Source organism: Cavia porcellus, unplaced genomic scaffold (genome assembly GCF_034190915.1).
Source record: "Cavia porcellus strain 051 isolate PalLab524CR breed Dunkin Hartley unplaced genomic scaffold, mCavPor4.1 scaffold_9, whole genome shotgun sequence".
Classification (NCBI taxonomy): Eukaryota; Metazoa; Chordata; class Mammalia; order Rodentia; family Caviidae; genus Cavia; species Cavia porcellus.
In genome coordinates this window covers 91,038,389-91,066,152 of record NW_026947492.1, presented here as the reverse complement: position 1 = coordinate 91,066,152, position 27,764 = coordinate 91,038,389, and the positions used below count along the sequence as shown (strand labels likewise).

Here is a 27,764-nt window from a genome sequence, read left to right as displayed (position 1 = left end):
AAGAGATACTCAGCTCTATGCCCCTTTGTGAAGCTGGGGTGACCTTGTGGGTCTCTGAGTACAGAAGAGTATAGCGTAGTAGGGTGTTGAAGAAGCGACTGTAGGGTTACAACTATGAAGTCACTTTATGGTATTTCAGCTGTGCTCTGTTGAGTCTTCGTCATTCTTGCTGGCTTGAGACTCACTTAATGATATTTTGGCTGGAATCCACTACTTTTCATTCATCTTCAGTTATTAGTGTAATTTCGTGTCCACATTTATGACTCAGCTTGTTTTGTTTTTCCAGTACTGAGAATTGAACCTGGGTCCTTGTATATGCTCACCAAGCACTCTACCACTTAAGCTGCATCCCCAGCCCTCTTAATTCATTGTTCAACCTCCACTTCAAACCACTCAGAGCTGTGGAAGTGGCTGTCAGAAGTGGAAGGGGCTTGACTTTTTTTCCTTGCCCCTTTTCTGCTTCCTCTGCGTGATCAGCACAAGAGCAGAGTTCTGTGCCTGGCGAAGTTGCTGTCTTCCTCCTGCGTGGCCACAATTTCCGGCGTCCCAGGAATTGAACACCACTTACCCCAAGTCTGGAGACTTGCTCCTGCATGGTTTCCAGGCCACTAGGAGTCTTTGTAACTTTTGTCGCCTTCTGTACCTCTGCCTCATGGTCCCCTCAGCATTTAACACGGAAGCAGCAGGAATGTGTGGCCTTCCTTTTCTACTTGTCAGTGGGCTTCCTGTCACCTGGCAGCTTCTCCCACCCTCCAGGCTCTCCCCAGTCCTCTGTCCCCAGTCCAGCAGGTACAGGGGCAGAACAGCCACATCTCTACGCCTTGGGACTGAAATTCCAGACACTGTTTTTGCCAGCAGCTTATTTTCAATGGTTCTCCTGGAGCCTTGACTTCCTCAGTGAGAGCAGGAAATACCTGTCCTCTCTCCATGACCATCAAGCCTTGCCCCCCAACAGTGATGCTCTGTCATTCAATCTTTTTCATTGATTTCTTTGAGGGTAGGAAGAGAGCAGAGCTGGTGTCTAGCAGTGAGGTTGACTCTTGGGGAGGGTGATTTATCTCATCTTTTGTCACCTCTTTGAACTTAAAAAGAGCAAGGGTACTCATTAGCTTTTTATCTTTGAATTGGGCCTCTGTCACAATTCCACACACCAGAAATCTCTCTTGAAAGCCTAAATGGCAGAATGGAAACCATTTCTTGAGCACCTGCCATACATCAGTTACTGAGCACTTACATCTTATTTCATCTCCCCCCAGCCACCTTCTGTTCCCTTTCCAACAAAGGAGGGACCCAACTCTGACAGTCAGCTCTGCATCACTGTGACAAAAGCCCTGAGGAAACCAGCATAGTGGAGGAAGGTTTTATTTTGGTTCCTGATTTCGATGGTTTCAATCCTCTGTCTCCACTACTCTAAAGCCTGTGGCGAGGCAGAAACGTCCTGGCAGAAGGCATGGGGGAGCAGTGCTGCTGGCCTCATGGCAGCCAGGAAGTGGAGGGGGACAGCCAGCATGGAAAGGGACAACACATAGTCCCCAGGTCATATCAGGTGACCCACTCCCTTCGCGAGACCCTACCTCCTAAGCTTCTGTCACCTCCCTGTAATGCCACCAAAAGTGATCTCATCAGTGCAGAGTTAACCCATTGATGACATTGGAGCTCTCATGATGCTGTCATCTTCCAAAACTCCCACCTCTGAACACATGAGAATTTGAGGGTGCCTTTTAGGTCCAAACCATAACCCCAAAGCCCCAACCTATGGCAAAATGATGCCTACAAGGTGAGCAGGTCAGCTGTGCTGCTGTCCTCTTCCCTTCGAAGTCCTGCTTTCTCCTACTCACCACTGTCTATGTTTCTAGCCACCTGCAAACTCCTAGGAAAGCATTATAGTGTTTGAAAGAGAGGTGCAGTCTTAATGCTTCTCTTTTGAAGCTGATTGAGTGCCCCGAGGCTGCTCTTGTGATGAAAAGCACACTGGCGGTTGGAAAGCCCCAGAGATACATCCCTACCCTTTCCCAGTGACTAAAGCTGGCCCTGGAACCAGAGGGTGTGTGCACCTGTCCTGCAGTTGCAACAACGCAGGCCCTGACCTGCCTGTGGCAGCCACAGAGAGCCTTTGTTCCATGGCACAGACGGCAGGGCCTCGGGCCAGAGGCTGTGTGGAGGAGCTGCAGGCCCCGTGCTTTGGGTCCCCTCTGTGCTTCCCCCGCAGGAGATCAGCAGCCCTTTGCTCTTGGAGCTTTGCCAGAGTCCTGTGAGCTTAGTCTTTCCTGCCCTTGGGTGATGTTGAACCTCCCCCGCCCCTGAACACTTCCTGACACACACTACCTGTCACAAGTGTCCCTCAATCTTCCGCAGGAAGGAACAATGGCATTTTTCTCTGCTCAGTTTGGGGACAACTGGGTCTTTTGCTGCCTGACCCTGAACCTCTGCAGTGGAGCACAGAGGGCAGGAGGGTGAGGCATGTTCTGTGGAGAGCGGCAAACATCTGCTGGTCATAGGCTGTGTGCCAGGCACACTGCTAGGCGCTGGGGACCTGAAGTGCTGCCATACAAGTGCAGAATGAGACTTCATTCCAAGTAGTAAGAGAGCTCATGGGAAGGTCTGGCCCAGCGGTGGTGATCGGCACCTCCTGCGGTAGCCAGGGACTTTGCAGTGCCCTTGATGTTTCCCTGGCCTTTCCGGGATGAATGAGCACTCCCCATGCAGAAAAGAGAGTGAAGAGAAATCTAGATGGAGGACAAAACACAGGGGACATAGGTACATGGAGGTGAAGAACTGGCGCTTTATCAGCCTAGCAGGTTGGAGAAACGGGCAGAGAGATCCTTGCTGGAGACCCTGCAAAGAGTGTATCTGTCTCTTCCTCTGTCTTTCCTTTCTTCTGTCCATCCATCTTTCTTTCCCTCTTTATTTCTTGGTTTTCACTAAGTTACCAAGTTGCCTGGGCTGGGCTTGAACTCAAAATCCTCCTGCCCCAGCCTCCCAAAGTGCTGGGTCACACATGTGCACCACCACACCCAGCTGAGGGTGTGCTTTGAAAGTGAAATTAGTCACCACCCAAATCAGCCCCCTCGTGATGGCCTAGGTCTGTGGTCTAGGGACTGAGTTTATTCTTTCATCCTGAGCCAGAAAGCAGGGGGTCTCTGGACCTCACAAGTAGTAAGTGGAAGCTTTCCACCTCTTCCACCCTCATCACTGGAGTGTGACCCTGAGTAGACTGATTCTGCCCCTCTGCCCAAGGGACCCCACAGCATAGGCTCTGTTCCCACCCTGTCACCCTTCCCTGGTGAATAGTGCTGTGAGCAGGACATGGGAGGCCATAGGAGTTGCAGGGGAGGGTTAGGGTGGTCTGTGCCAGGTGCACAGACAGCCTATCTAACGAGACCAGTCCCAGTCAGTGTGGTGAGCCTCACAGCCTAAAGGGAACTGGCTAGTGGTTCTGTAGTCTGCAGTCTATAGTAGCTCCTCTTTGGCTCCAAATCCCCTTGGCCCCATGCCGCAGGTTTCTTCCTATTAGATTATTCCAAAGCTTGTGACTCTAAACCAAGGTTTCTGTTGAAAAATACTGGAAGATAATAACTCCTGTTTTGCTTACCTGTCATGATGATATTACCTGTGGCAACTGTGCAGATTGGGACCACCTGGGGGGTGGGCAGAAAGACCAGCCTGAAAGCAAATAACTTGTGCATTCAGACAGCACTGCATTCTAATGAACAGGGACATGGCCCTTGGCGTTTGTCCTTCAAACGTGACGTGACCACGGCCACGAGCAGAGAAGGCACTCAGCCCCATAGCATCTCCCTGGGCAAGGCAGTTCTCTCTAGTTCTGCTCTATCCCCCTCTCAAAGGCAAGGTGAGGTTGGGCAATCAGATCCAAGCTTTCTTTCCCAAGCTTTGGAAAAGGTCAGGAGGGAAACATTCCTGTGGGCTCTGTATTTTATTTTCAGGCTCCTTCTGTGGAGCCAGCTCACCAGGCTGTTGGGAGACAGACAAATACCATTCGCAAATGTGGACAGAATACAATTCTAGCTATTTTGGATGCTGTCTACTATAGACCACCCATGGTATAGATGATGGGGCTTTCAGAACATTCACCACTCTTGAGTTGTTGTGATCTTAAAAACAAAACAACAACAAAAAAATTGGGACAGCCCAAATATCCCTCAGCTGGGGGATGAATAAACAACAAAATATGGCCTGTCCATGTGAGGAGCTACTACTCAGCAAAGTAAAGAAACTGATAAATGCACTAACCTAGCTGAATCTTTGAAACATTATGTGAAGTAAAAGAAACCAGATGCAGAGATTACACACTGCATGGCTCCATTTCCATGAAAGGGTTCAGAAGAGACAAAGCTATCTAAACAAAGCGATTCATGGACTGGATTTGGATATTAATTGCAATGGAGCATGAGGAACGTTTTTGGAGTGATAGAACTCTTCTAAAACTATATTAAATATACTAAATTTACTAACCTTCATTGAATGATGTCCTTAATTTGCCAATTATTTGATACCTCTGTAAAGCTATTTTTAAAACTGTTACGTTTCCTGCAGTGTGGACCAGTCACGATTGGTTTCCTTCTGGACACTAGGGACTGACCTGTGGGGGGCTGTTGGGGGAGGGGTGAGCCTCTTCTCAAGCTTCCTTTGTGGGAGAGCCCCAAGCGATTCTAAGAGTGGTTTCTGAGCCAAAATACAAAACACAGTGCCAGGCCCTGCCCTGGGTGCTCTGCATGCATTTTCTCATTCCGTCTTCCCTCAGCAGCAACTCTCAAAGAGCAGGCAGGGGAGATGATACCCATTTTATAAGAGAAGAACACTGAGATCCAGAGAACTTGAATCAGAACAGCTTAAAGCACATCAGTGACAGACTGTGAGATTCAGCCATAGGTTTTTCTGGCTCCTGCAAATCAATGATCTTTATAATAAAAATGCTACCTCCTGAAAAAATAATGTGTTTACTGGAGGAACATTATGCCCTTTGATAGTTAAAAATGCTTTAGGGACGATGAAACAAGCCGCTCTGAATAGTCAATGACTTGACTACCACAACAGAGAGAGACTATGACAGGACCAGCCTTCACCATCTACACTGGAGTCAGCTGCTAAGGTCATGGGGGTGCCAAGGTGGACATGACAGGTTTCTGTAGTGGACAGCCTTTGAGGCGCTGGATATGCAGAATTAAATGTCTTGCCTCTTTGTTTTCCTTGTGTGGTTAAAAAAAAATTATGTCCTGGAATGTTTGACACACCACGAGAATAAAGACTACTTCCATGCCTACCAGCGAGCTTAATAAATAAAACATTATCTGTTCTGCTTTTCGGTGCACCACTCATGATGCATATATGTGTGAGCCAAGTTACACAGTGTTAGGAAGCCAAACTTGGAGCCTGAAAAACCTGGATTCAAATCCCACCTCCAGAGCTGTTCATTACTTTGGAGAGGTTGTAAAACCTTTTTCCCCTTAAGCAAAAGAGGATTAAACTACTTCTCAGGTGCACAGGATTAAATGAGATCATGCATATGGAGAGCTTAGCCTGGCACGCACTAGTCTATAGTAGTACTTGCTATTCCAAGGTGTCTTAACAAGTCACTTGATGTCAAAGGCACTAAAAATAACCCTTGTATAGGTTGCCTCTCTCCCCATGCTGAGTGCCATGTTCACCTTCCAGTAGATTCAGTTCAAAGGGAAATCATTTCCTCAAATTCCTTCACAAATGCCAATCCTGAGTGTCATCACTTGGTTGCCTCATCTTGATTCTGTCCCTTGCTGTCACTGTCCCACCAGGTAATTAATGACAGGTGTGTCACTTTATGGGCGGGGCCCCTTTTCCATGAGTAACATAAGCATGAACGGTCTATCCAACTTCACACTCCATGATGTGCGTGTGCAGGTGAGAACACTTGGTGAGAACATTTGGAGAACATGCAGATGTGTGTGTCTTCTCTGGTTTCTGTAGGATGGAGAAGGAAGCTACCGAAAGTTAAAGTTGGGTTATCCACAGGAGCCAGATACAGTGCATACCCATCTGTGGCACTTTCTCTGATCCCTCCAATGCAGGATACTCCACATTCAGTGACAGGATGTGCCGGTTTGTCTGGGTCAGTTCTGGATAGATTGGTCATCCTGGCATAATTAAGAGCTCCTCCCTTTCACTCTCAAAAATATCATGACTTGCATAATAAATGATGAAGGTCACTATGATAAAGGGCTTCATTTTTGAGACATGAAGCCAGAGCTGTATGAGAATCTTATTTGGGATTCTGGGGCTGTGGTCTTCATATAGTAACCAAGAACAGTGGGCTTTCACACAGACACTCTTATTTGAGCTGCGGGATCTGCATGTGTAATGGGACAAGACAGATGGTCTCAGAATGGCCATTTTCCTGAGGCACAGAGAGATGAAATGACATGGCCAAGACTGCACAGGTAGAGAGTGGTAGGGTACAGATTGGAACCCATGGCTGGGGTTTTCTGTACACTGATCCCAGCAGCTCTCATCCTTGATCAGAGCCTGCTGGCTCCTGAAGCACAGGTGAGGCCTGGGTTCCAAAAGTCCATACATTCAGTTCCTTCTAAGCTGCAGGAGGAGCTTCTGTAGGAAACGGCCCGTTCTGGCCTACACAACACATCTAAGACCTGGAGGCCGCGAGCAGGCAGGGTGGTTCTGGAGGTTGTTCACAACTTGGACCCTTTGCTGAGCCTGCAAGAAAGCACCAGTTCCTCCATCCATGGCCTTCCCAAGGTGACCCTGAAGTGTGCACTCCCAGCCAGGCAAAACTACAGTCTCCACCCCTGCAGCAATGTCCCTGAAGCCCCAGTTCCCATCTTTTCCCTCTAGATAGATCAGGGAGAAAAATGCAGCCGGATGTCTGCAAGCAAAAGGCCAAGCATGTTTCCCATGTAGTTCTCCTCTTGCTCTGCCATCCTGCAGGTGGCCTAGAACTTCACCCTTGGGTCACTTTCAGCATTGATCTTCAGCATCTGACTTAAAAGCACTGTGTAAAACAAAGGATCGCCCAAGAAACAGCCCCTGGTGACCCATCACCTTGGCCTGGCCTGTGAATAAATTATTCTTCTCAGCTCTATGAATGCCTTGAGGCAAGTGCATTTTTAACAGCTGAAACTTACTCTCTGGAATAAGAAGAGATTCCTTCCCATCGAGTTCTGATTTATTTCGGACAGGAGCTATTTCGTAGGAATGCTGTACAGAGGCAAGTCCTATGACCCATCCCTACACCCCCACATGAGAGCTATCTGGTCCACAGATAGCAGAGGAGTTGTGGATTTCAGAGGAAGATGACGGCACCATACAGAGCAAGGTTTGGGAATAGGGTGGCAACTACTTGGCACACGACAACGGCTCAAGGCTCAGGACATGGACTTGGCAGAGCCAATGGGCCTGACACGATTCCCCTAGCACCAGAGCATGCCTGGGTCCAGAGTGTCCGTTCCCTCTACTTGTAGGCAAGCTTGGTCTTGCTGGCCACGTTTGCTTTTTTAGTGGTGTTCTATCTGAGACTTTCCTCCTCTGGTCTTCGCCAGACATCCAGTTACAACTTGCCCGGTATAGCCGCTCTAATCCCAGTGGGGAGAATAAGCTAATTTCATTGTGGTTTAGGCCTGATTTTCACAGACCGCAGTGCCAGTGCAGTGTTCCGGAAGTGTCACATCCTGCAGGCTTGATACACATGTGTGGCCCATTTTAATGGGAGAAAGAAAGGTTCCTCCATGGCTAACCAGAGTCTCTTTATTGTCTTGCAGAAATCAGGAATGGAAACCTCAAGGCCATCCTAGGCCTCTTCTTCAGCCTCTCCCGATACAAGCAGCAGCAGCAGCAGCAGCCCCAGAAGCAGCATCTCTCTTCCCCTGTGCCACCTGCCGGGTGTCCTGCGGCCGGGGTCCCCTCCCAGTGCCAGGCTGGCACCACTCAGCAACAGGTGCCAGCTGCTCCCCAAGCCCTGTGCCAGCCTCACCAGCCAGCACCACACCAGCCATCAAAATCACAAGCTGAAATGCAGTCCAGGTGAGGGCTCCTTGCTGACTGACTTTTCTGTTGCCAGGCATCTATCTCTGCATGGACCACACTGTAGCCTATGCTGCCTAGGCTTCCCCAGGCCTGAAAAGTGCCAAGGTTCATGCAGGATCAGCAAGACCTTGACCTTGGCACAGTGGCCTTCTTCCGGTCCCAGCAGAGATGCACACTTTCATAGGTCAGTGTTTCCAGCAGCCAGAGCTAACAAGCTGCCCATGTTATCACTCTAGCCTGTTACACACCCACCTGTGTGTAATAAGCAGCACCTAAAGCAGACCTCAAACCCCCTTTGTGTGTTGATGTTCAAGCCAGATGCTCAGAGCTAAAGCGTGAGGGTCATTTTACTTAGTGAGGGCAAAAATTCTATTCTAACAGATGCCTCGCATTACCAGAAAGAAAATCAAGCAAGGAAAGGTATCAAGTGTAGGTAGGACAAGGCCAGCCCCTTTCCCCAAGGGCAGCATCCCTTGCTGGGGGCAGTGGCCAGGAATGTGACTGAGATTTGTTGAACTTAGAACTTAGAACGCAGGAGTGGGGTTGAACTCAGTGAGCAAAGGCTCTGCCTCACAGGAGTGGCCATTGCTTTCTAGAACCAGGACCTGGATTTGGCCGGTGTCCCCTGGGGATTGATGCTCCTACTGAGACTCACCATAGTGCTGTGCACAAATAGGGTGCCCATTGTGTACCCTGTGCTGTGCTGCAGGGGGCATGGCTGTCCTCTTAACTCTGCAAAAGGTCACCTTGCAAATCATTTGTTTTAATGGAAGAAAGAAAGGAGGGAATTAGGAATGGGAGAGTTTTCGACACATGGTAGGTTTCTAAAAAGAAGCCCATTGTGATTATCTTCAGGTAAGCAGTCTTAGCTGTAAAACCTGAATGGCCCTGATCTGATTGCTCCTTTTCATGTAATTTGTGCTGGAAAGTAATGCCTTGTCTTTCCAGTGCCCCAGAGCACCAGCATGGATAATCACACAGTTTCTTGCATGCCTTGATGGTCTTTATCTCCTGTTTTTAGTTGGACAAAGCCCAAAACTGCTCAAGTTCAGCAGCTGTCTTATAGATCATTGTAGCTTTTTTTATTTCCATGAGAAATGGGATTTCCCAATCGTACTGGTATTAAAACTGACGAGGATGGTGTAATGTAAGCAGGCCCCCTAATTAATTCTCTAATTATATCCAGTTCGCATTAGGGAAATGCGTGGGGTTGGAGAGATGTCTGGACTAGCCATGAAGACTAGACACATAGACACTGCACCCTTCCAGTGGGAGATATTCCAGGGTCTTGGATTCCCAGTGGGCCTGGGTGATTGGGACAGTCATTTGCCAGGCTGCTTTGTAAAGAGCGCTTATTCTCTGGCAGATTCACTTGGGTTACATTCTAGGGGAAGGGGGCGGGGATGAGGAATGGGAAGACAGCATGGAACAAGGTGTTGTAACTGTTATCTTAGGCCTGCTCAGGGGCTTGAACCTGCCGATGGACATTCTTTTCTTTAGTTAGGGTAAAGTCTTCTATGTGCCCAGCACTTGCTAGGCCCTTAGAAATCAAGGATAAACAAGATAACCAGGGTACCTGCTGTCCACGGGCTACTGGAGGAGGCCAACAAACAAATAACCAGGAGGAAGTGTTAGATGGTGGTGGGTGTCATGGCAGGATGATACAGTGAAGCAGTGCTGCAGTGCTAATCCTGATGGAGCTGATGGGAAGGTCACGTGGAGGACGTGACCCCTAAGTGGAGGGAAGTTAGTGCTAAAAACAAGCCAACTCTTCGCAGCTTGGTCCTAGAGATCGGGCAGAGGGAACACTGGCACCAAGGTGCTGGGGTAGGACATGGAGAGTGAAGGACGAAGGAAAGAGAAGCTAAGCTGGTCACTGCCAAGCCCATGGGAGGTAGTGGAGGGTTGGTGTGGCAAGGTCCCAGAGTGCGGAGGACAGAGAGTACAGACTTTGGACATCAGTCTAAGGAGTTCAGGAAGTCATGACAGGACCTTCAGTAAGAGAAAGACTTGCTTGCATTTATAGTTTTTAGGTTTAAAAAAGTTACCTTTGCTCTCTTTAGAGAATAAGGTTGTGGAAGACCAAGAATGGAAGAAAGGACCCCAGTAAAAAAGAGGTGTTTTGCAGTTCAGGAGATGGTAGGGACTTGGATGGAGATGGCGGGCACAGTTAGAGGGATAAACATAGGCAGGTAACTCGGGCTGAGCCAGGAGGCCTGCAGACAGCTTCCCTCTCTGGACTGCGAGAAAGAGGGATCCCAGATGGTTCTGGCTTGGGTAGTTAGGGAAGTGGAGGTATTATTCATGGACATGAGGATGCCTGGGTGCATTGTTAAGCTGTAGAAGGGGCTTGGGTTTGAGCATTTTGCAGACTTGGTCACAGTGCTGTTCTCATATTGTAAAGCGTCTCATGCAACAGGGTTCCAGGGGACGTGTGCTCCGAAGCAAGGAGCTGTGCTACCCTGCAGTGGCCATTTCCAGTCAGAGCACCCAAATCCTAAGAAGAGAAGACATCCCACTCTCAGTAAATGCAGAGCTGAACTCACTTAAGTCTATTTTGATTTCAGCCACCAGGTGGTTCCTGGCATCACGACTCGCCAGCCCTTCAGAGTGGTGAGGTGGGCTGGTGTTAGGAGTAGGCGCACATCCTCATCACCACTCTCCCTGACTGAGTTCCTTTTGCAGGTGTGGGTGTTACCAGTTATATACTGATACTTTTTAAACTTACTTTCAATGAATAATCTTGTTCTTAAAGCCTGAGGATATGATATGCCCTATCCAACTATAAATTTAAGAATTGTGAAATTTTATCACTAGCTTGGCTTTCTTATATTCCCAGCCCTCAAAGTCTGTCTTTGATAACCAAAGCCCCAAGGGTAATGGTTTGGACTTTGATCACTAAGGCCCATACTGACACAAGCTCAAATGCCAGGGTAGAACTCCACCAGTTACAAACACACTAGACAATGTTTTACAGCCAGGTACAGTCAGCAGTGTAGCACACACTAACACTTAGCAACACTTCATGAAGTTTGCTAAGGAAAGAGGTGTGGAAGATAAGGGAAGCTGAGGTACTGGCATGAATATAGCAGAGGGACTCCTCTAGGACAGCTGTGTGGGAGTCCACCTGCCTCCTCAGCTCTTCTCAAAGTGCCTGTGGTAGCCAAGGACTTGACCCACATCTGACCCCAGGAAGTCACTCACCAGTCTAGAGTCTAGAAGAGGGGTGTGGTGTCCAAGGCGTGCCTCACTCTCCCTGTGTGTCTAACTCACAGATGATCAGTATTCACCTATTAAGCAAAAATCCAGGAAGACGCTGCCTGCTTTTCCTCCATTGTCATTTCTCTCTCCACTTCCCAAGAACAGTGACCTCAACATTGGAGCTGTCACCTTGATCCTTTCATGAACAAGTCACAAGATACATGGGTGCAGCGGGAACAGGGATTTAGCTCAGAGGTATAAGCACCTGACTTGCAAGCAGGCGGTCGTGAGTTCGATCCCTGGTACCGATAAAAAAAAAGAAAGAAATCTGCATCCTGTGGGAGAATGCGGGCAAGGGGATCAAAGCGGGAGCATCCCCAATGTCAGAAGACTACTATTATTTTCTCTGTGTGTCTGATATGTTTCTTCCCTCTCCTCACTCATCTGTTCCACTTTTTTCTCTCCTGTCATGCAGTGCAGCACCCAAGGACTCATCTCAAAGCAAAATCATCCGCTTCACTCTGGGTCAGAGAAAGATCTCTAGGTTAGACTTCCTCTGTGTCCTGCAAAGCATGATTTACATCCCAACGCACTGCCCCTTTACCCACTCTGCACTGGCTTTTCTCTCCCTGTTTCATGTTTGCAGTTCCAGAAAACCAAACATGCTTTGGCTGACAATACAAGGATGGGAGTTTGGAAAGTGGCCATGGGGTTATTGAGTGCGTGCACGCACACGTGTGCGAATGCCTGTGTGTGTATCAGCATGTAAGTGAGCTTGAGGTGTATGTGGTGTTTCTCATTTAATTGCTTTTTGCCTTTGACTGCTTTGTTGCCAGAATTAACTGGGATGTAGGAAAAAGTGAGTCTCCAGATTATTTTTTATAGTGCTTTTAGGACGTTTGCTCCCTACGTTAGCCCTGCATCTTATCTGAACTTTCCTGCATCTTATTTGTGTGTAGTGTTGTTGGCATTATTATTAAAATTACTAATGTGGGATTGGCTTTCCCATGAGTTACAGTAATCTAAAATATGAATACCAAGTAGCGCATCCTTATCTTTGTGTCTGGGTGCCCGGGCATACCATGGAGAGATTGCTTCAATTCCCCCCAAAATAAAGTCAAAATAGAGTAAAAATAGGCTCACTCACTTAGTTCTCCTGATTCATAGCAGACTTTGGCCTGTCTGCTATAGCATGACCTCAGTCCTTGGGTGTTTTCTGGGGGGTGGTAATAGGAGGTCACATTGTTATAGCTGTTATTTTAAAGGTATGAACGATGAACATTTATTGACCAGTTTGAATGCATTATTTTGTTTTATTCTCACATCAGTCTTCATGAAGTAGGTCATTATTTTCCCTGTTTTATGGCTGAGAAAACTAAAATTTAAGAAGTCTGGCACTCTGGACAGGGTCATGCCGAATGTGGCGGAATCTGAATGATAGCCCTAGTGGTCTGTCCCCAGAATGCAGGGTTTATCCCCTGTACTTTTCCTTCCCCCACTTCCTCTCGTTGAATTCTTCCATTTATGTGCCTGTTGAAGCTGCTTCTTACTCTCAGGAAAGGGAAACCCACCCTTCACTTCTGCCATCATCCATGGTCAAATCTACACCGAGCGTCTGCTAGTTTCCCTGGTCTGCTAGGTGCTGGGTGTCGTTTCTAACCACAATGTACTTTTCTGGAAAGTTTGCACGTTGGGAGACCCAAACAAGGATCTGCCTGGGTTGAGAATGCTTGGCAGTGTCCCTCTCTGTCAAACACCAACACAGTTGGTTCCTTGGTGAGTGGAGAGGGGCCATCCAATGGGTCCTGAATTTGTCACTGCTTCTAGAAGCCATGTCTGAGAACAACTGGTTTCCCTGGTGAGTAACAGGAGGCCCAGATCCCAGAGCAGACACCAGTGCTCCTGCAAACCATTCCCAGTTAGTTTGAGTGTCATGCAAATGCACATACAGCTGGGAGGGGGGAGAGGCAGGCCTGGAGGAAATGTGAAATCAAGTGTCTGTTCCCACAATGTGCTCCGTCCTGCAAGATAAAGAAAAACAGGAGCTAGCTGGGAAAATATCTAATTGGAAGCACATGCCCATCCCATGCATGACTTGTTATCAGTCCCAGATGATGGCAGGGGCGATGTGTTGTGAGGCCTTAGGAAGAGGAAACTGGGAGATGAGGATCTCCCTCTCCCCAGGCTGTGCTGGGCACAGAGCTTCCAGGGGTGTCACCATAAGCCAAATGCGGGTTTCCCTTCAGGGTCACATTCTTATTAGAGTTTCCTTAGGGTGCATTTTATCTCTGCAAAGTGCAATAAAAGTTTATTCTGTTTCATTATTTGCCTAATAATTCCTCCTTACCCTCCCTTTTCCCACTTCCCAAAAGTCTTGAGGAAAATCCTGATAAGAACTTTAGCTGAAGAAGCACTCTTAAGTGTAGTAATAAGGTTGAGTTGCCAAAAAAGGCAACCTTACCCTTTTTTGGCTGGGTAGGTATACTAGTCAGCTTTTTGTCCCTGTGTCCAAAATAGCTGAGAAAGGTAACTAGGAAGAACAGAGGTTTATTTTGGCTTCAGGTTTCAGAGGTTTCAGTCTGGGATCTGCTGGCTTCATAGTGGAAACATGATGGAAGTGTATGACAGAAGAAATCAGCTCACCGTGGCAGCCAGGAAGCAGAGAGAGGGGAGGAGACAAGAGGAAGGGACTGGAGACCAGAACACATCCTTCCAGGTCACGTCCTCAGGGACCTGCACCTCCCAACCAGTTCCTACCTCACCACAGCACATTCAGCTGTGAACTTACCAGTGGATTAATGCAGCAGTGAGGTGACCACTCCTGTGAGCTCATCACCCTTCAAAAGCCCACTTCTGAATGCATGAGATATTTGGGGAACATTTCAGAGCTAAACCATAACAATAGACCATCTTCTCCAAGAGCTCTGGAAGTACATCACTTGATGGACTATAAACACCTTGAGTATCCTGGAGTGTGATCTGTGGGGCAGCTCACAGGTCTCCAGAGATTCTACCTTTGACCGTATTATTGCCCCATCCACTGGCATAGCTGGTGAGCTCTCTGCTTAAGCCTGTTCTGCTTTCAGGAGGCAGGAAAGCAATAGTGGCTACGAGATGCAGTCCCCACTTATTGTCTTATTTAACCTCTGTGTAAGCCTGTGGGTCCTTGTTGGTAAAACGGGGTAGTCACTCCTAATGTCAGGAGGGTTAAACCAAGTCACTCCAGGTCCATAAAACCTACATGTACTATAGACAGCAACCATATGGTGGGGGTGTTAATTTGGGTTGATCTAGGCCAGGTAAGGCAGCCAGGCCTCCTCCCACATGCTTTGCAGGGTTGATCCCTACACAGCTTTCTTGTGGAATGCAATCCACAGAGTTAGTAGTGAGTCTTGTCTGCCTACTTGCTGAAAAGCAGATGTCATAGAAATTAGAGATTTAGTATTTAATCATCTTTCTAGCAAAAAAAAAGCATCTCCGATTATGGGACATCCTTCCCCCACCCCAGCATGTGCTCACAAGCTGCAGTCCTTCCAAGGAGGGGCGCCCTCTGCTCCTAGCCTTTGAAGTGGTTTGGGGAAGAAGAACTGCTTTCTTCCCATCAGCACGTACCGTGCATAGAGCAGGGATATGTTCGTAGGTTATGTGCCGGAAATGACAGCTTTCCTACCCTGCCTGCTTGACTCTGTACACACTGGAGAAATTGGCTACAGCTCTAAGAACAGCAGAATTTTTCTCTTGCCTTTTCCTTACAACCCTTCCTTTAATGTTTTTCAAAAAAAAAAAAAAAAAGCAACATGTGTGTGCTTCCGAGAACCCATCTTACGGTGTTGAAACTATTTGGACATGGAATCAGTAGGAGAGGTCAGGTTCTGCTTGGAGGGGAGTTGTTGGGACCTTTTGGGTGCTATCAGTGGTGTGGCCTCCCCTCTTGCTGCTGGGCTTCTGCCAAGCAGGCCCTTGTGGCAACATCTGTTGTGGCACCTGCAGCTGTGCCATGTAGGCAAGACTCAGCTCCTCACCAAGTCAGGACTCTAATGCTGCTGGATAGCATGTGCTTCCAGGCTGGGGGATGAGAGAAGAAGTCCCCGTGATACACAAGGATATTAACATGAATGAGCTTCAAAACATTTAGCCAGGAGCCCAGGGTCTGTGTCAGTGGTAAACTAGAAGATATTCTACTTTAATGACAGCTCTATTCACTTTAATTAATGCCTGGTCCCTGGAGGGTAGGACAAAGTCCAAGGTCTTCGCTTCTCTGGCCTGACTTCCTCCTCCACTTGCATTCCCCTCCATTCTGTCCAGGTATCAGCACATGCCAGCTCTGTCCTCTGCACTTTTTGCAGGCTTTCCTTGTGGGTGGCACATTCTCAACTCTGCCTTCTCATTCAGCATGCCCAATCTTGCCCTGGCATCCTTTATTTCAACCTTCCCTGAGCATTCCATCAGCCTTCAAGGTCAACGTTTGAGTTCTCAAAATGACTTCTGCACTTAGAATATCTTACCATTCATTACACAGTAAGCCCATGGCAGCTGGGGTCAACCAGCCCCTTGAGGTCTAGACAAGGCTAAGATACTGGCTGTACCTTCTGTAGGCTGCAGAAAGTCCAGTGACACCCGCCTTCCTTCACACATCGCTGCCATGATTGTTCAGGTATCTTAAGTTTTCATGATTTTCTTTGACTTTGAATTCCTAAATCCTTGGCACTATTTGTCTTTTCCTTGTGAGTTCTTATTTCCCATCCACCATGTATTCACCGATGACTTTATGTGAGGTAGGTTTCATTAAACATTTCTGATGGATGAGAGGGGGCTTCACCCTGGAACAAGCAATAGTCCCAGCCCATTTATGACAGAACCCAAATTTCACACTACCACACCAGCATCAGTGCTCTATGAGATAATAACAAAATTGCTTAGTTTCCATGAAGTTTTCTAATTTGAGCAGATTCACTGAACTATCCTGACTTAGGTATAGGGGCAGTGGTGGCGAGTGACCTGCGCTGACATTAGGTTTTTACTGGCTGTATTTCCATGGTTTGCCATTTACTGGCTGTCTTTCAGGCCCTCAGGAATTCCTTATTCATGTCACAGGACACATGGCACAACCCTGGAGCCATTTGGAGGATGTGCCACCCTAGTCAAAGGAGCACTCAGGCCCCTCGGTCACTGAAAAGAGTTTGGCCACAGCCACCATGGGAAGCCCGGAATTATCTCCATTAATCAAAAACCAAGAATATTGAAAGAGAGAGAGAGAGAGAGAGAGAGAGAGAGAGAGAGAGACCTACAGATAACTCAGAAATCTCCAAGTATAGTAAGAATGTAGCTACTGGTGCCGTGGTTTCTCTCATGGGATGTTCTTTGACTGGATGAAGAGCGTGGCTCATAAAGCTCACCCTACCTTTTTGAAAATGTTGATTTTTGTCTCTTTTCTCTCATGCTTTGAGACCCATTGTTTCCTTGTTCATCTGATTCTGTCTTGCACCACAGCATGCTTGTTTTACAGTGTCCAACTTCTTTATGAATATGGCTTGAGCAGCACAGATAAAGGGGAAATTACATGAGTCCAGGGCTAACAACAGGCCAAGTAATGAGTCCCATTTCAAATTTACAGTGACTCCACTAGGCACTTTATTATCATCCCAAAGTTACAGTTTAGAAGTGTGACTCTCAAAGGTCACAACATCAGTCTAAAGTCTTGTGGGTGGGAAAGCCCATGTGCTATGCACTAGACCACACTGCCTCTCGGAGAACCAGACTGCCTAGCTGATTCAGGCTGGCTCCTGCCCCATCTATGCTCAGGTGTCTTGCCTCTACAGAGTCCCTGCGTTGTCCTAAAATCTGCTGTCACCTAATCTAGGCCCAGCTCAGTGGGGACTCTCCAGCAACTCTGGAAAGAATGCATCTTTTCCTCTTCATTGCTTTTTATTTCCCTGATATTTGTGAGATTCCCCCGTTGAAGGAGAATATTGTCACTGATAGCACCTTGTGCCACTTCATACCATTGCTATTGCCATCATCTGCAGACCCATCCTTAGTCTCTTTCAGGGACTACCTGTGACCATAATGAACCCTGCAGAGTATGGCCTGGTTCAGTAACTTCAGACCAAGGAACTCTTATGTCTGCACCCGCAGAGCCTCTGCTGGTGGCTGTGGCACTCAGATACCCCTGACTTGAAGGACATTGTGGGTCACTCTTTACATCAGTAGCAGAAGCAGGGTGTACTAAGGCCACGTTACTGCTTCTCCCTGACCAGGTGTAAACTTATCATTGGGTCTCAGGCTAGTTAACTGAGGTTTCAGTTGTTTTTAAGCATAGCTCAATGGGTTTTACCCAAAAGATACAATTAAATAGTTCATCATTTACTCATCTTCCGACTTTAATTGTTGGAAACAGCCTGCTTAGTAAAACCCTGGACCAAACCTGTGATTTTGGGAGTTTTACCCTTATCTGGAGAATAAGCTATACTATCTTTAGAAGTATAACAAGGAAGTCTGGTGACTTTATTTTCAAAACTACCCAAAACGAAGTGTTTTACTTAAAGAGAAAGTGTATGTTTGTCTTTGGGCTAACTGAATCCTGCTGGTTTTACAGAAAGATTTATGAATTTATCCATGGATTGTGCAGAGAATCTGGGCTTCAGCCTCAAAGCAATGCCAGGGAGACAGGTTGTCAAGCGTTGAAAGAAAATTGTGTCTGGACAGGTATTTGTATCTTAGCCTTAAGTTTTCATTGCAGATGTGTTGAGTTCTGTGTGGTAGACATTCCCTTTTTCCCGTTATAAACTGTGTTCTTTTCTTTATCTGCACATACCTGGATTACAGCTTCCAGAAAATGTGTACATAAGGTAAACATTTGAGGGGTAAGCTTTTTATGTTCCATGCTTGATGGAATTAGAGAAGATATAGCTTACTGAAAAGTAAAAATACTTACAAGGAAAGGAAAATGAGCTTTGTATTTTTAGTTTATGTATTTTTTTTTTTTCTTCAAAAGTTCTGTCTTTGCTCAGAAGGTTGCTAGGCACATTTTGCTACTGGACTTTGCTGGAGTTATTACTAGCCTAGATATTTGTAGTGGTTCCTCCAAATCCTTTGACTGGCAAAGCCCCGTAAACCCCATGTCTGGGATGGTATTTTCTTTTTTTTTTTTTTTTTAAACCTCCTACATGGCTGCAATTCCTTCTTCTGAAACGCTGCTCTTTTCCTGAGACTGAATGTGTTATCGTGAATGTTTTTGCATTTTAGACTTCCGGGTCCTACAGCCAGGGTATCTGCTGCAGGCAGTGAAGCCAAAACTCGAGGAGGGTCAGCCACAGCTAACAACCGGCGCAGCCAGAGTTTTAACAACTATGATAAGTCCAAGCCAGTCACCTCACCGCCCCCACCTGCAGCACCGAATAGCCACGAAAAAGGTGAGTCATCTTCTTTACACCACTTTTCTTTATAGCAGAACTGCTTCATCCCTTTGGGTGAAGTTGGTTGGCATCAGGGCTGAGTTTTCAAATAGAAACATGTAAATGAGTCACAAGGATATGCTTGATTGGTGCAACGTGGTTAGTAACGGCCTTAACAAAGTGGGGGAAATATGATGTTCACAGTTACCAGCCAGAGTAACTATTTGTAGCCAGCATGCTGGCACCTGCCTGTAACCACTGAGCTTGAGTGTCTTGGGCAGGAGGATCACAAGTTCAAGCCCAGCCTTAGTGAGACTCTATCTAAGAATTTAAAAAGATTTGAGGATGTAGGTTACTGCAAAGGCGCTGAGTCTTTTCAGAGTCCTGGGAATTAGCTCAGGGCCTGCAAAAAGAATACGTGCTTAATTGGGGCCCGTAAGTCACCTATCTACAGACATAAGCAATGTAGCACTTGGAATTTGCATCAGATTACATGCTTTTCCAGAAGGGTAGCCTTTTTAGAACATGCCCTTTGTGAGTTGATGAACTCTTTACCCATCAAAATTGAGAATTTTCACCTCTTAAAAAAGCTAGGACTGTGGGTTGGCTAGGTGAAGACCATGGCTACATGCAAAGAGCAGACCACATTGCTTTTGGTTGTGATGGTATCATTTTTGCGATAAAAGGATATGCTACTTTTACTATCCATGCCTCTGAGCTTTTAGGATGGAGAGAAAGGTAAATACCACCCTAACCCACCATGGGAGTCCTGCACAGAAGGCAGCAAAACAACCTTTGATTGCATGAGCCTGTAGCTCTTAAAATGCTGGAGGAAAGAGTTTAGAAGATTCTTCAATGAGAGGCAGTCTCCTTCCTGCCTGCCAGGCAAAGTGCTGTAGTCATCTTGGGAGATGTACCCAGATCTCCTGGAAGCATTTCCTACCTGGTGGGGTGGAAGCTCCCTAGCCTCTCTAGTGCTGTATAATGTCCCGTTTCTCTGAGATCCAGGGGAGCTACCCTGCAGTCCTAACATGCTCCAGGAACGTGGGCAGCCCTCCTGCTGGATGTGAGCTCAGATCTTCCCCACTCACTCCTCCAACCCAGGATTACTAGGTGCTCTGGAGCTGGTGTCCCTTGCAAGTTTGCTAATCACTGTATCTTTCCCCAAAAAATAGGAAGGGAATTTTAATGCAGCTGAAAGATACGTATGGCTGATTTCCCGTATCTGGGAGCTCTGTACCTGCATAACCAGGACATCTAACCTAGCAAAGATGCTCTGTGCTCTAGCCAAGCAAAAAGAAGAGGATTTTACCTTTCTTCTTTTTTCTCCTTGCATTGCCTTTCCTCATTTTTTTCATCATACCCAAATGTATTTTTTTTAAAAATGTGCTGAGGTTACAGAAATAATACATGCTTATAAACTGATGTATATTTATATATAATATATAACATTATATATATATATATATATATATATATATATATGTTTTCATATGCTTCTTTGCAAGTACCAATATAAACCATTCTATATGAATCTTTCCAGAACTTTTACAATGTATTCACATTTACACATGTATGGAAAGGATTTTTGTCTTACATCAATGAGTAAAAGCTAATTTTTATTTTGAATACTACTGTGTGCCTTGTTTACCCCTATTTTGCAAAGGATGAAACTAAAGGGAAGAAATGTTAGGCGGAGATGGAGAGAGACAGAACTGCATTGGGAGTCCAGCGTGTTTGTCCCAGAACCAAGCTCCGTGTTCGACTTCTTTTGGAAAACAGGAGCCAGGAACTTTGGCCACTGAAGGGTGAAGGGAGATGTGCAGGGGGGACAGCATTTGAGGGGACAGTTGGAAGGCATTCGGCATAAGTGGTGCTGGGCCCATCCCCTGGAGACTGGCTACCTTTGTCCCCCAATCCTGGGGAGAAGCTGTCATAAAAATAATTGATGGATGGATGTCAGACCAACATCTACAGCACTGAGAAAATAAAGTAAGAGTTCCCAGTGGACAGAGCAGGCATGGAAGGGTCTCGTGAACCAGGGCCAAGAGGCAGGGCCACTCAGGCACTGGGCCAGGAGTTGCCTGCCAGGGCAAGGACAGCCACACATTTGCCTGGAACACAGTGGGTTCCCCCTGGGTGCTGGGCAGCCAGAGAATGAGGTGGCCTCTTAGAGCACTGTGGCTGTGGCCTCTCACAGGATGACTGGTGTCAGAAGAAGGAAAAGGAAGTATGCTCTTTACTGAGCATACTTTGTCTGGGATGCTTGCCTGGGTTGGAACCCAGAGTTACCTAACAGACACCGTGAAGCTGGATGAGATGGAGTAGCTGGTTCTCATTGCGAGTCATATCCAGGTTCAATTCCGGGATTTGAACCCAGGCTGGGTCCTGTCCCCTGAGAAATCTTTTCCAAGGATTCAGTGAGATAATACCTGCGAGAGTGTTCTGTGCTCCGTGCAGCTCATGAGCTCTGGCCAAGGACTCTCAGTGATAAAGAGAACTGGCATTGTTGCCAGGCAACTTAACAAGACCCTGTCTCCAAATAAACAACCTGAGAAAGGACTGAGGGGTGGGGTGGGGTGGGGGGGGTGGCATGCAGTTCAGAGCCAAGGCCCTGAGTTCAATCTCCAGTACCGAAAAAAAAGAAATGTGGTAAGATATATAGAGAATGAAATCAATCCTCTTCCCCATTTTTGAGTGTGCAGTTTAATAATGTGAAGTTCATTTACATTGTTGTGCAGTCAACATCTAGAAGCTTTTCATCCTGCAAAACTGAACCTCTGTGCCCTTTAGCAACCATTCCCCGCCCCCTACTCCCGGCCTCTGGCAAACACTTTTCATAAGCAAAGTCATAGTCTTTGTCTCTTTGGGAACTGGCTTACTGCAATCAACACCCTGTCCTCAAGGTGGCTCTCTGTTGTCACGCAGAGTTCAGAGACTTGTCTGAGTGATCCACTGACCCCAGCTTTCTACTCTGGAATCAATCCAGTGATATCATTAAACTAAAAGGGAAACTTGTTATTCAGTCTATGAATGGCAAAACTATTTTAACGCCAAGTTCCAATTTTTAAAAACTATTCAGAAGAATAAAAAATTCTAACAGGTAACTTTGCAAAACTTACAGAGTTATTTAGACTTTAGATCTGCTTGCCATTCTCTCTGGACTCAGTTCTGGTTACACAAACAATCAACTGAGGTGGGAACGTGAGAGAAAGTGAGACATTAGATTCTCTGGTTAAAATTACTCAAATGACATAGCAATTTATGAAAAAGAAAAGACCAGAGCCAGGAGTAGTGACACTTGCCAATAATGCTACCACTCAGGAGTCCAAGGCGGGAGGATCACAGGTTTAAGCCCAACCTAGACTACTACTTAGTAAGTTCAAGGCCAGCCTGGACTACATAGCAAGATCTTGTATGAAACAAACAAACAAAAAATGAAGAAAAGTATCTCAAAACCCCCACAAAGAACCCTACACAATCCCAACCCCTTCAGATAGCTACATATATTTGCATATATCTATGTGTATATATATATATATATGTATATATATATATATTTTACAATTTACCACTTAAACTCTGCTATATTTTTTTCATGTATTATTATCACATTCTGATAGATAAGTTTCTCCCAGTCTTCACTGTTATGTACTCTGGCTGTTTGTCCTGCCAGTTGTGAGTAGAAGAGAAGAGCTAGAGATGGCTGGAGACAGAATTTTATAGCCTTCAGCACTTTGTCAGGTCTGAGCCATACTGAGACCACTGATTAAGAGTCCCTATAAATGTGTTACTTCCTTGTGGTTGAAACAAGTTATTTATCTGGCGTTAGGGATTAAGAGATGAAACCATGGAAATCTTGGCCATGTCCTGCTGTTAAACTAGGATTGTGACATAGAGTTACAGTTGAACTACCTGGAATTAACCCAGTAGTGTAAGCCATGCAAAAAATAATATGATTGGTGTGTCCCATTTCACTTTCTTTCAGTTTGTAACCATTGTGATGGGTGTAGCATTGGACTCTGTCTTATTTCCTTTCCTTGGCACTGGGACATAATAATGATACTTGCAACATGAAGGATTTATTTTGGCTGATGTTTCATACTCAGCTGGCTCCAAAACAGCACAACATGGCAGAGGACAGCTGCTTACCTCATGGCATCCAGGAAGCCCAGAAGTCAAGGGAGGAGCCAGGAAGGGAGACAAACCCTTCCAGGTCATCTTAAGTGACCTCCTTCTTCAACCAGAGCTCCCTGCTCCCCACAAGAAGTCACTGTAGCACCCCATCACCCAGTCCCTCTCCAGACACATGAAGCTGTGATCTGAACCCTACCAGACTTGATGCAGTGACTGGCACTGCTTCCCAGGGCTCATGGCTTCCAGAGAAGTGGAGGTCACGTATTCTATAACAGAGACGTTTGGAGTTACAAGGAAAAAGATGACATAACCAGGAAGGCTGAGGGAGGACATCCAAGAAGTGACATCATTTGCACTGATTTCCACTCCTAGATTTTTACCTAGTGAAAAGGAAAGGATGGCTGGGAAGGTTGACTCACCCTAGTCCCCTGGCCTGGACGTCAAAGGGAGAGCACGTCTGCTGGGTTTGGTGCAGTGTTACACTCATGCTCTTTCTGACCTGTGCAGCTTAATCAGTAAAAGTGCCTCTGTGATGGAGTCAGGCTTCCATGGTTACCCCCAGGGCTGTGATGCTGGGCTGGGGAGAGCGTTGGTGTCTGTGGCTTTGGGAGAGGGCCATCGTCACTCATGTTTTGGAATTATTGCTATAATCTTCTGTCCAGAACCCATCCTTTGCAGACTTGGAAAACCAGCTTGGGGGATCCAGAGGTGCAGGCTGGCATTGTTAAATTGCCTCGGAGATTGTCTAAAAATGGAACTCAGTGAACAGTGAGACCACTTGGCTTGGTGGAAAGGAAGAGTTAGAAGGAACCAACTCTTAGGGAGTCCAGGGACACCCAAGGATGAAGGCACAACACCTAAGGAGGTCAGGCGCACAGATCACTGGTTTAAAAGCCACACGTGCTTTTAAAACCCAAGGTCCTTGACACAACTCCTTATAGGTGACTTCTATCATTCCCCCAGGAATAGGCCCACTTAGTAGTCATAGCTCTCAGAGAAGCCCAAAATGATGATGTCGCCAAGAGGCTTTCACACTGCATTTATGATTCTTCCCAGTCCACATGTGGTTTAGCAGTCAAGGGTCATTTTCACCATGAGTGATGTTGCTTAGTAACGCAACGGCTTTCTATCTCTATCAGATTTCCAGGGAAATGGAGTTGGAAAGTTCACCCAAGGTCACATTGGCATGCAGAGGTGGAACAGGTTTGTTCTTTTCTGACAGCAAGTCACTTCATCTGCCAGAGATTCGGCTCATTTATCTATGCAGTGTGGCAACAGCTACCCTCGAATCAGTGGAGTTCCATGCAAAGCATTCTTTCTCATTTTTCCCCCCAGCCTAATCTGAATTATTTGTCCTTACCACCTCTTTATTGAGTGTAGACATTTCTGTGAAGGTATGACTTGTCATTGCCTGATAGACTGAAGTTTTCTGACACTGGCATTGTTTGCATGGGATGAGAAAACCACTAAGTTCTGACTTTTGGGGCTTCTGTATGGTCAGCTGGTTTGCCGTCTGGTAACAGTGTCCCTTCATGAGTGACACAGCAGTGGTCCTGAGTCCTGCAGGACTGCAAAATAATGCAAATGCTGTCACTTCTTGGGCATCCTCTTGAGCCTTCCTGTCTATTTCATCTTTATTTTCCTTGCAACTCCACCACTGCAGTCTTGTTCATTTCTCTTGTTTACAAACCATTTCGCACCATGGTTTGTTCTAAACAAATTGCCAAGTGTCTTGACTGAATACATGAGGTCTCTAAACACATGCCACTTGCACCAAAAAATGTTAAGCAGTAACATTTTCTCTAACTTTGCACCTGTGTGATGGAAGAAAGGACAGATTCAACATGGCCAGCTTTCTGTCTCATGTGAAGCACAGAACTCAGATCCCATCATCTGAAGAAGCCTTGGAAGATTCCAGATTCTAGGTTATTGCTTTTCAAGGTATAACTGATGGGACCATCATCTCCTGAGGCTATTGCTACTAACACAAATCCCAGGCTTTAGAAACCAAGTCCTTCTGAGTCTATTTTTTTTTTTTTTTTTTTTTTTTGTCTTTTTCATTTTTATCGGTACTGGGGATTGAACTCACAACCGCCTGCTTGCAAGTTAGGTGCTTATGCCACTGAGCTAAATCCCCAGCCCTGAAACCAAGTCTTTCTAAAGCAGGCTTCTGCTTTAGAGCTAAGAAGTTCAGATTTTACACCCGTGTAATTTTTATGGCACTGAAGTTTGAGAGCCCTCATCCGAGCAGATCTTGGTGACTGCTGCAAGAGCACACTGCCTTCTCATTGCTCTTCCGTTCTTACCAAGGGCAGTACTTGGTGATAACTTGCTATGGCGGGCGGGGATAGTGTAGTAGGACACACAGGATAATAATGCCTGGCAGGTAGATCAGTAAATGGGAAGCCACTGAAATTTACATGTGCATTTTCGTCTTACCCATATTTAAATGTAGTCTCAGAGCTAGCAATTGTTAGTGGCCTGTGGCTTCATGTCTTGTTTTGGTTTTGAAAACCTTTGTGTTCCAACTGTGTTTTATTTTTAAAACTTTCATTGCTGTCTTCCTTCCTCTGAGCTAATAGAAAATAAGGAAATAGATTTTGGTCCTATAGACAGGCTGGAGATATTCAAAGGGAGGTCGAGGTATGGAAGCAGAGAGAAGAAGGGAAAGGGGTGTAGTGAGGGGGAAGATGACTCACCATACCCTAGACGGAGAATCCTCTCCTCCTGCCCTTGGCTGTTTCTCTCCTCAGAGCTTGGAGAGTTTGTTGAATCTCGCTGTTGTGTCCAGAGGAAGGGTAGCCACCATGAAAGCTACCTTGAGAGAAGCCTGAGTGATGTACCTTACATCCCAGCTTTTGTTCTTGAGCCTTAGTATTAAACTAAGGCCCAGCATGAAAGAGAAAGACACGGTATGTGGGGTAGACTCTGTCTATCTTTTCGAGCCATTTTCCTATTCCATTGCATAGTTCTGAAGAACCTCCCAGGCACATATGAAAGTCCCTCTAATGTGTCAAGCTCATAACTTCAAGTGCTAGAGCCATCCTTTTGATCACAGAGAATAAGAAGCACAGCCATGTTTACTTTTCTCTAAATATGGATGTGTTTCAGTGCTGGTGAATAAGCTTAGTTATGTCCTGCTCTATATTCTTTCCCCAAAATATGTTAAACCTGGCTTTTTATAACAGGAAGAGCAAGTTGACAAAAGGGCGGAAAGAATAAATCATTCAGGAAGCTGAAATATCTATTTGATTAGTCTTATGTCAAAGACAGAAAATGACTAGTTGATGTTCATCTGATCTTCAGGTGATAAATCATGGCATTTCTCTTGCTTCCATCTGTTATGTGGAGACTGTCAGATATCTATGAATTCAATTTAATTTGAAGGATCATTAGTAGGGCAAAGAATTTACATGGCTGAGTGCTCTGGGAGTCATTTTTACCCAGGTGTCATCTGCAGTCACAGTTTAGCTTAGCCATTTATTAAATGTTCTTCTTAAACAAATATTTTTCTTCTCCAGTTAGGTGACAGCACTCATGGGCATTTAAGAGATAAATGCATTTTGGAATGAATGAAGTCAACTTTTCCATATGCCTATAAACTCTGGGTTCACAGTGCAAAATGCAAGGTCAGAAAGCTGGTTAGAATGAGAGAGCTGTCCAGGTATAAAACCTGACATCCATGTCACAGCAAGAACACAACATGATGAATTTCTTGTGAACACACGTGGCAGCTTCTCTATGTCAAGGACACAGCATCTCCAGCTAAAATGAGCCTAGCAGATAGAAGGCCCATTTCCCAGTGTCACTTGCCTTCATGACTGGGCTTTACTAATGCGTGAGCTTTGCTAGAACCGAAATGCGTAAGCCACATGCAGGGAACCAGCTTTGGTGAAGTCAGCTGGGAGATCCCATTGTAAATAAGTGGTGATACTGTGTCTACTGGTAAGAGTGACACACAGGCCACTGCTGATGTCACACCCTGTGGATGAATGGCCATGCTGCAGCGCAGTCGGTACCAGGGCATTATGGAGACAGGTCACATTCTTCGTGCCCCAGCAGTTTCTGCCATGTTTCCTTAGCAGCAGCTGTGCTGATGCTAGTGATTGGCAAAGTTTCCCAAACTATGTGGTAAACACTGCTGCGGACATCAGTAGATGACCTGTCTCTCGTGAGAACAAAAGGGAAAAAGGCTTCTTAACATCAGCTGCTCCCTTTACCCTTGCTGGGTGAAATAATCACAGTTTTATTTCTGTAGCGAAAACCAGAGTGGGAGATTAGTGACCTATAGTAACTCCTCTGAGGAAAGCAAAATTGCAATGAAAAAACAGGTCTCTTGACTCCAGGAACATGCATTTCTGTTGCCCCCTGCTGTCCACGCTTTGCATTGGCGTTGTGTCTGCTTGCTTGGTACCTCCAGGCGCACTGGTGGAGAGGTAATGGCTTGCAGACTGTCTCTGTGTTCTCCTCCAGACAGGGCCTCCCCACATTTGTTTCCTCCGTTTGGGAGGATGAATGGAGACTGGAGAAAACCCACAATGTGGGTGTGATCGGATTCATGTGGTCTGGGGAGGAACTTTCCCTTGCGTGGTGAGGAACTGACAGCTGACCAGAGCTAAACCGGGTCTGCCCAAGGCCGTGCCCACCTTGCTCATGTTGGTGGGGAGCCAGATAGTGGAGCCAGGGATCAGAGTTAGCTCCAAGGAAAGGGATCATGGAAGGCACTCACTGATTTGTACTCGGAGAAAGTTAGACTACATTTGGTTTCATTCTTAAGAGGAAAATAATTCCAAGCCAGATGATACAGTGTGGAAAAAATGATTCCCTGTTTTCTCTTTTACACACTCACGTACTTGGAATTCAGCCCATCCTGTGCTTATGCACACCTAAGACCATTTATTGAGTGCCTTGTATATGTCACACATCATGCCAGCCACTAAATAAGCAAAGGGGAGAAAACAGGTAACAGTCCCTGTTCCCATAGGACTCATAACCCTGTGG

General features: G+C 46.2%; 1 protein-coding gene across 10 annotated transcripts in view; it reads left to right on the top strand.

Annotated features, from left to right (window-relative positions):
- Nav2 (neuron navigator 2) overlaps nt 1-27,764 on the top strand; it is a 669,303-nt gene that overhangs the window by 449,790 nt on the left and 191,749 nt on the right. For 8 of the 10 annotated variants that reach the window (XR_010049935.1, XM_063256804.1, XM_063256807.1 and 5 more), the window contains 3 exons: nt 7,767-8,028; nt 11,708-11,776; nt 18,478-18,644. Coding sequence is in view for 8 of the 10 variants with exons in the window: in XM_063256804.1 (XP_063112874.1) it covers nt 7,767-8,028; nt 11,708-11,776; nt 18,478-18,644 (498 nt within the window). In the remaining 2 variants the exon portion in view is untranslated. Of the gene's footprint in view, nt 1-7,766; nt 8,029-11,707; nt 11,777-17,838; nt 18,081-18,477; nt 18,645-27,764 lie in introns of those variants that run through there. The other 2 variants (XM_063256802.1, XM_063256808.1) reach the window with 2 other exon arrangements.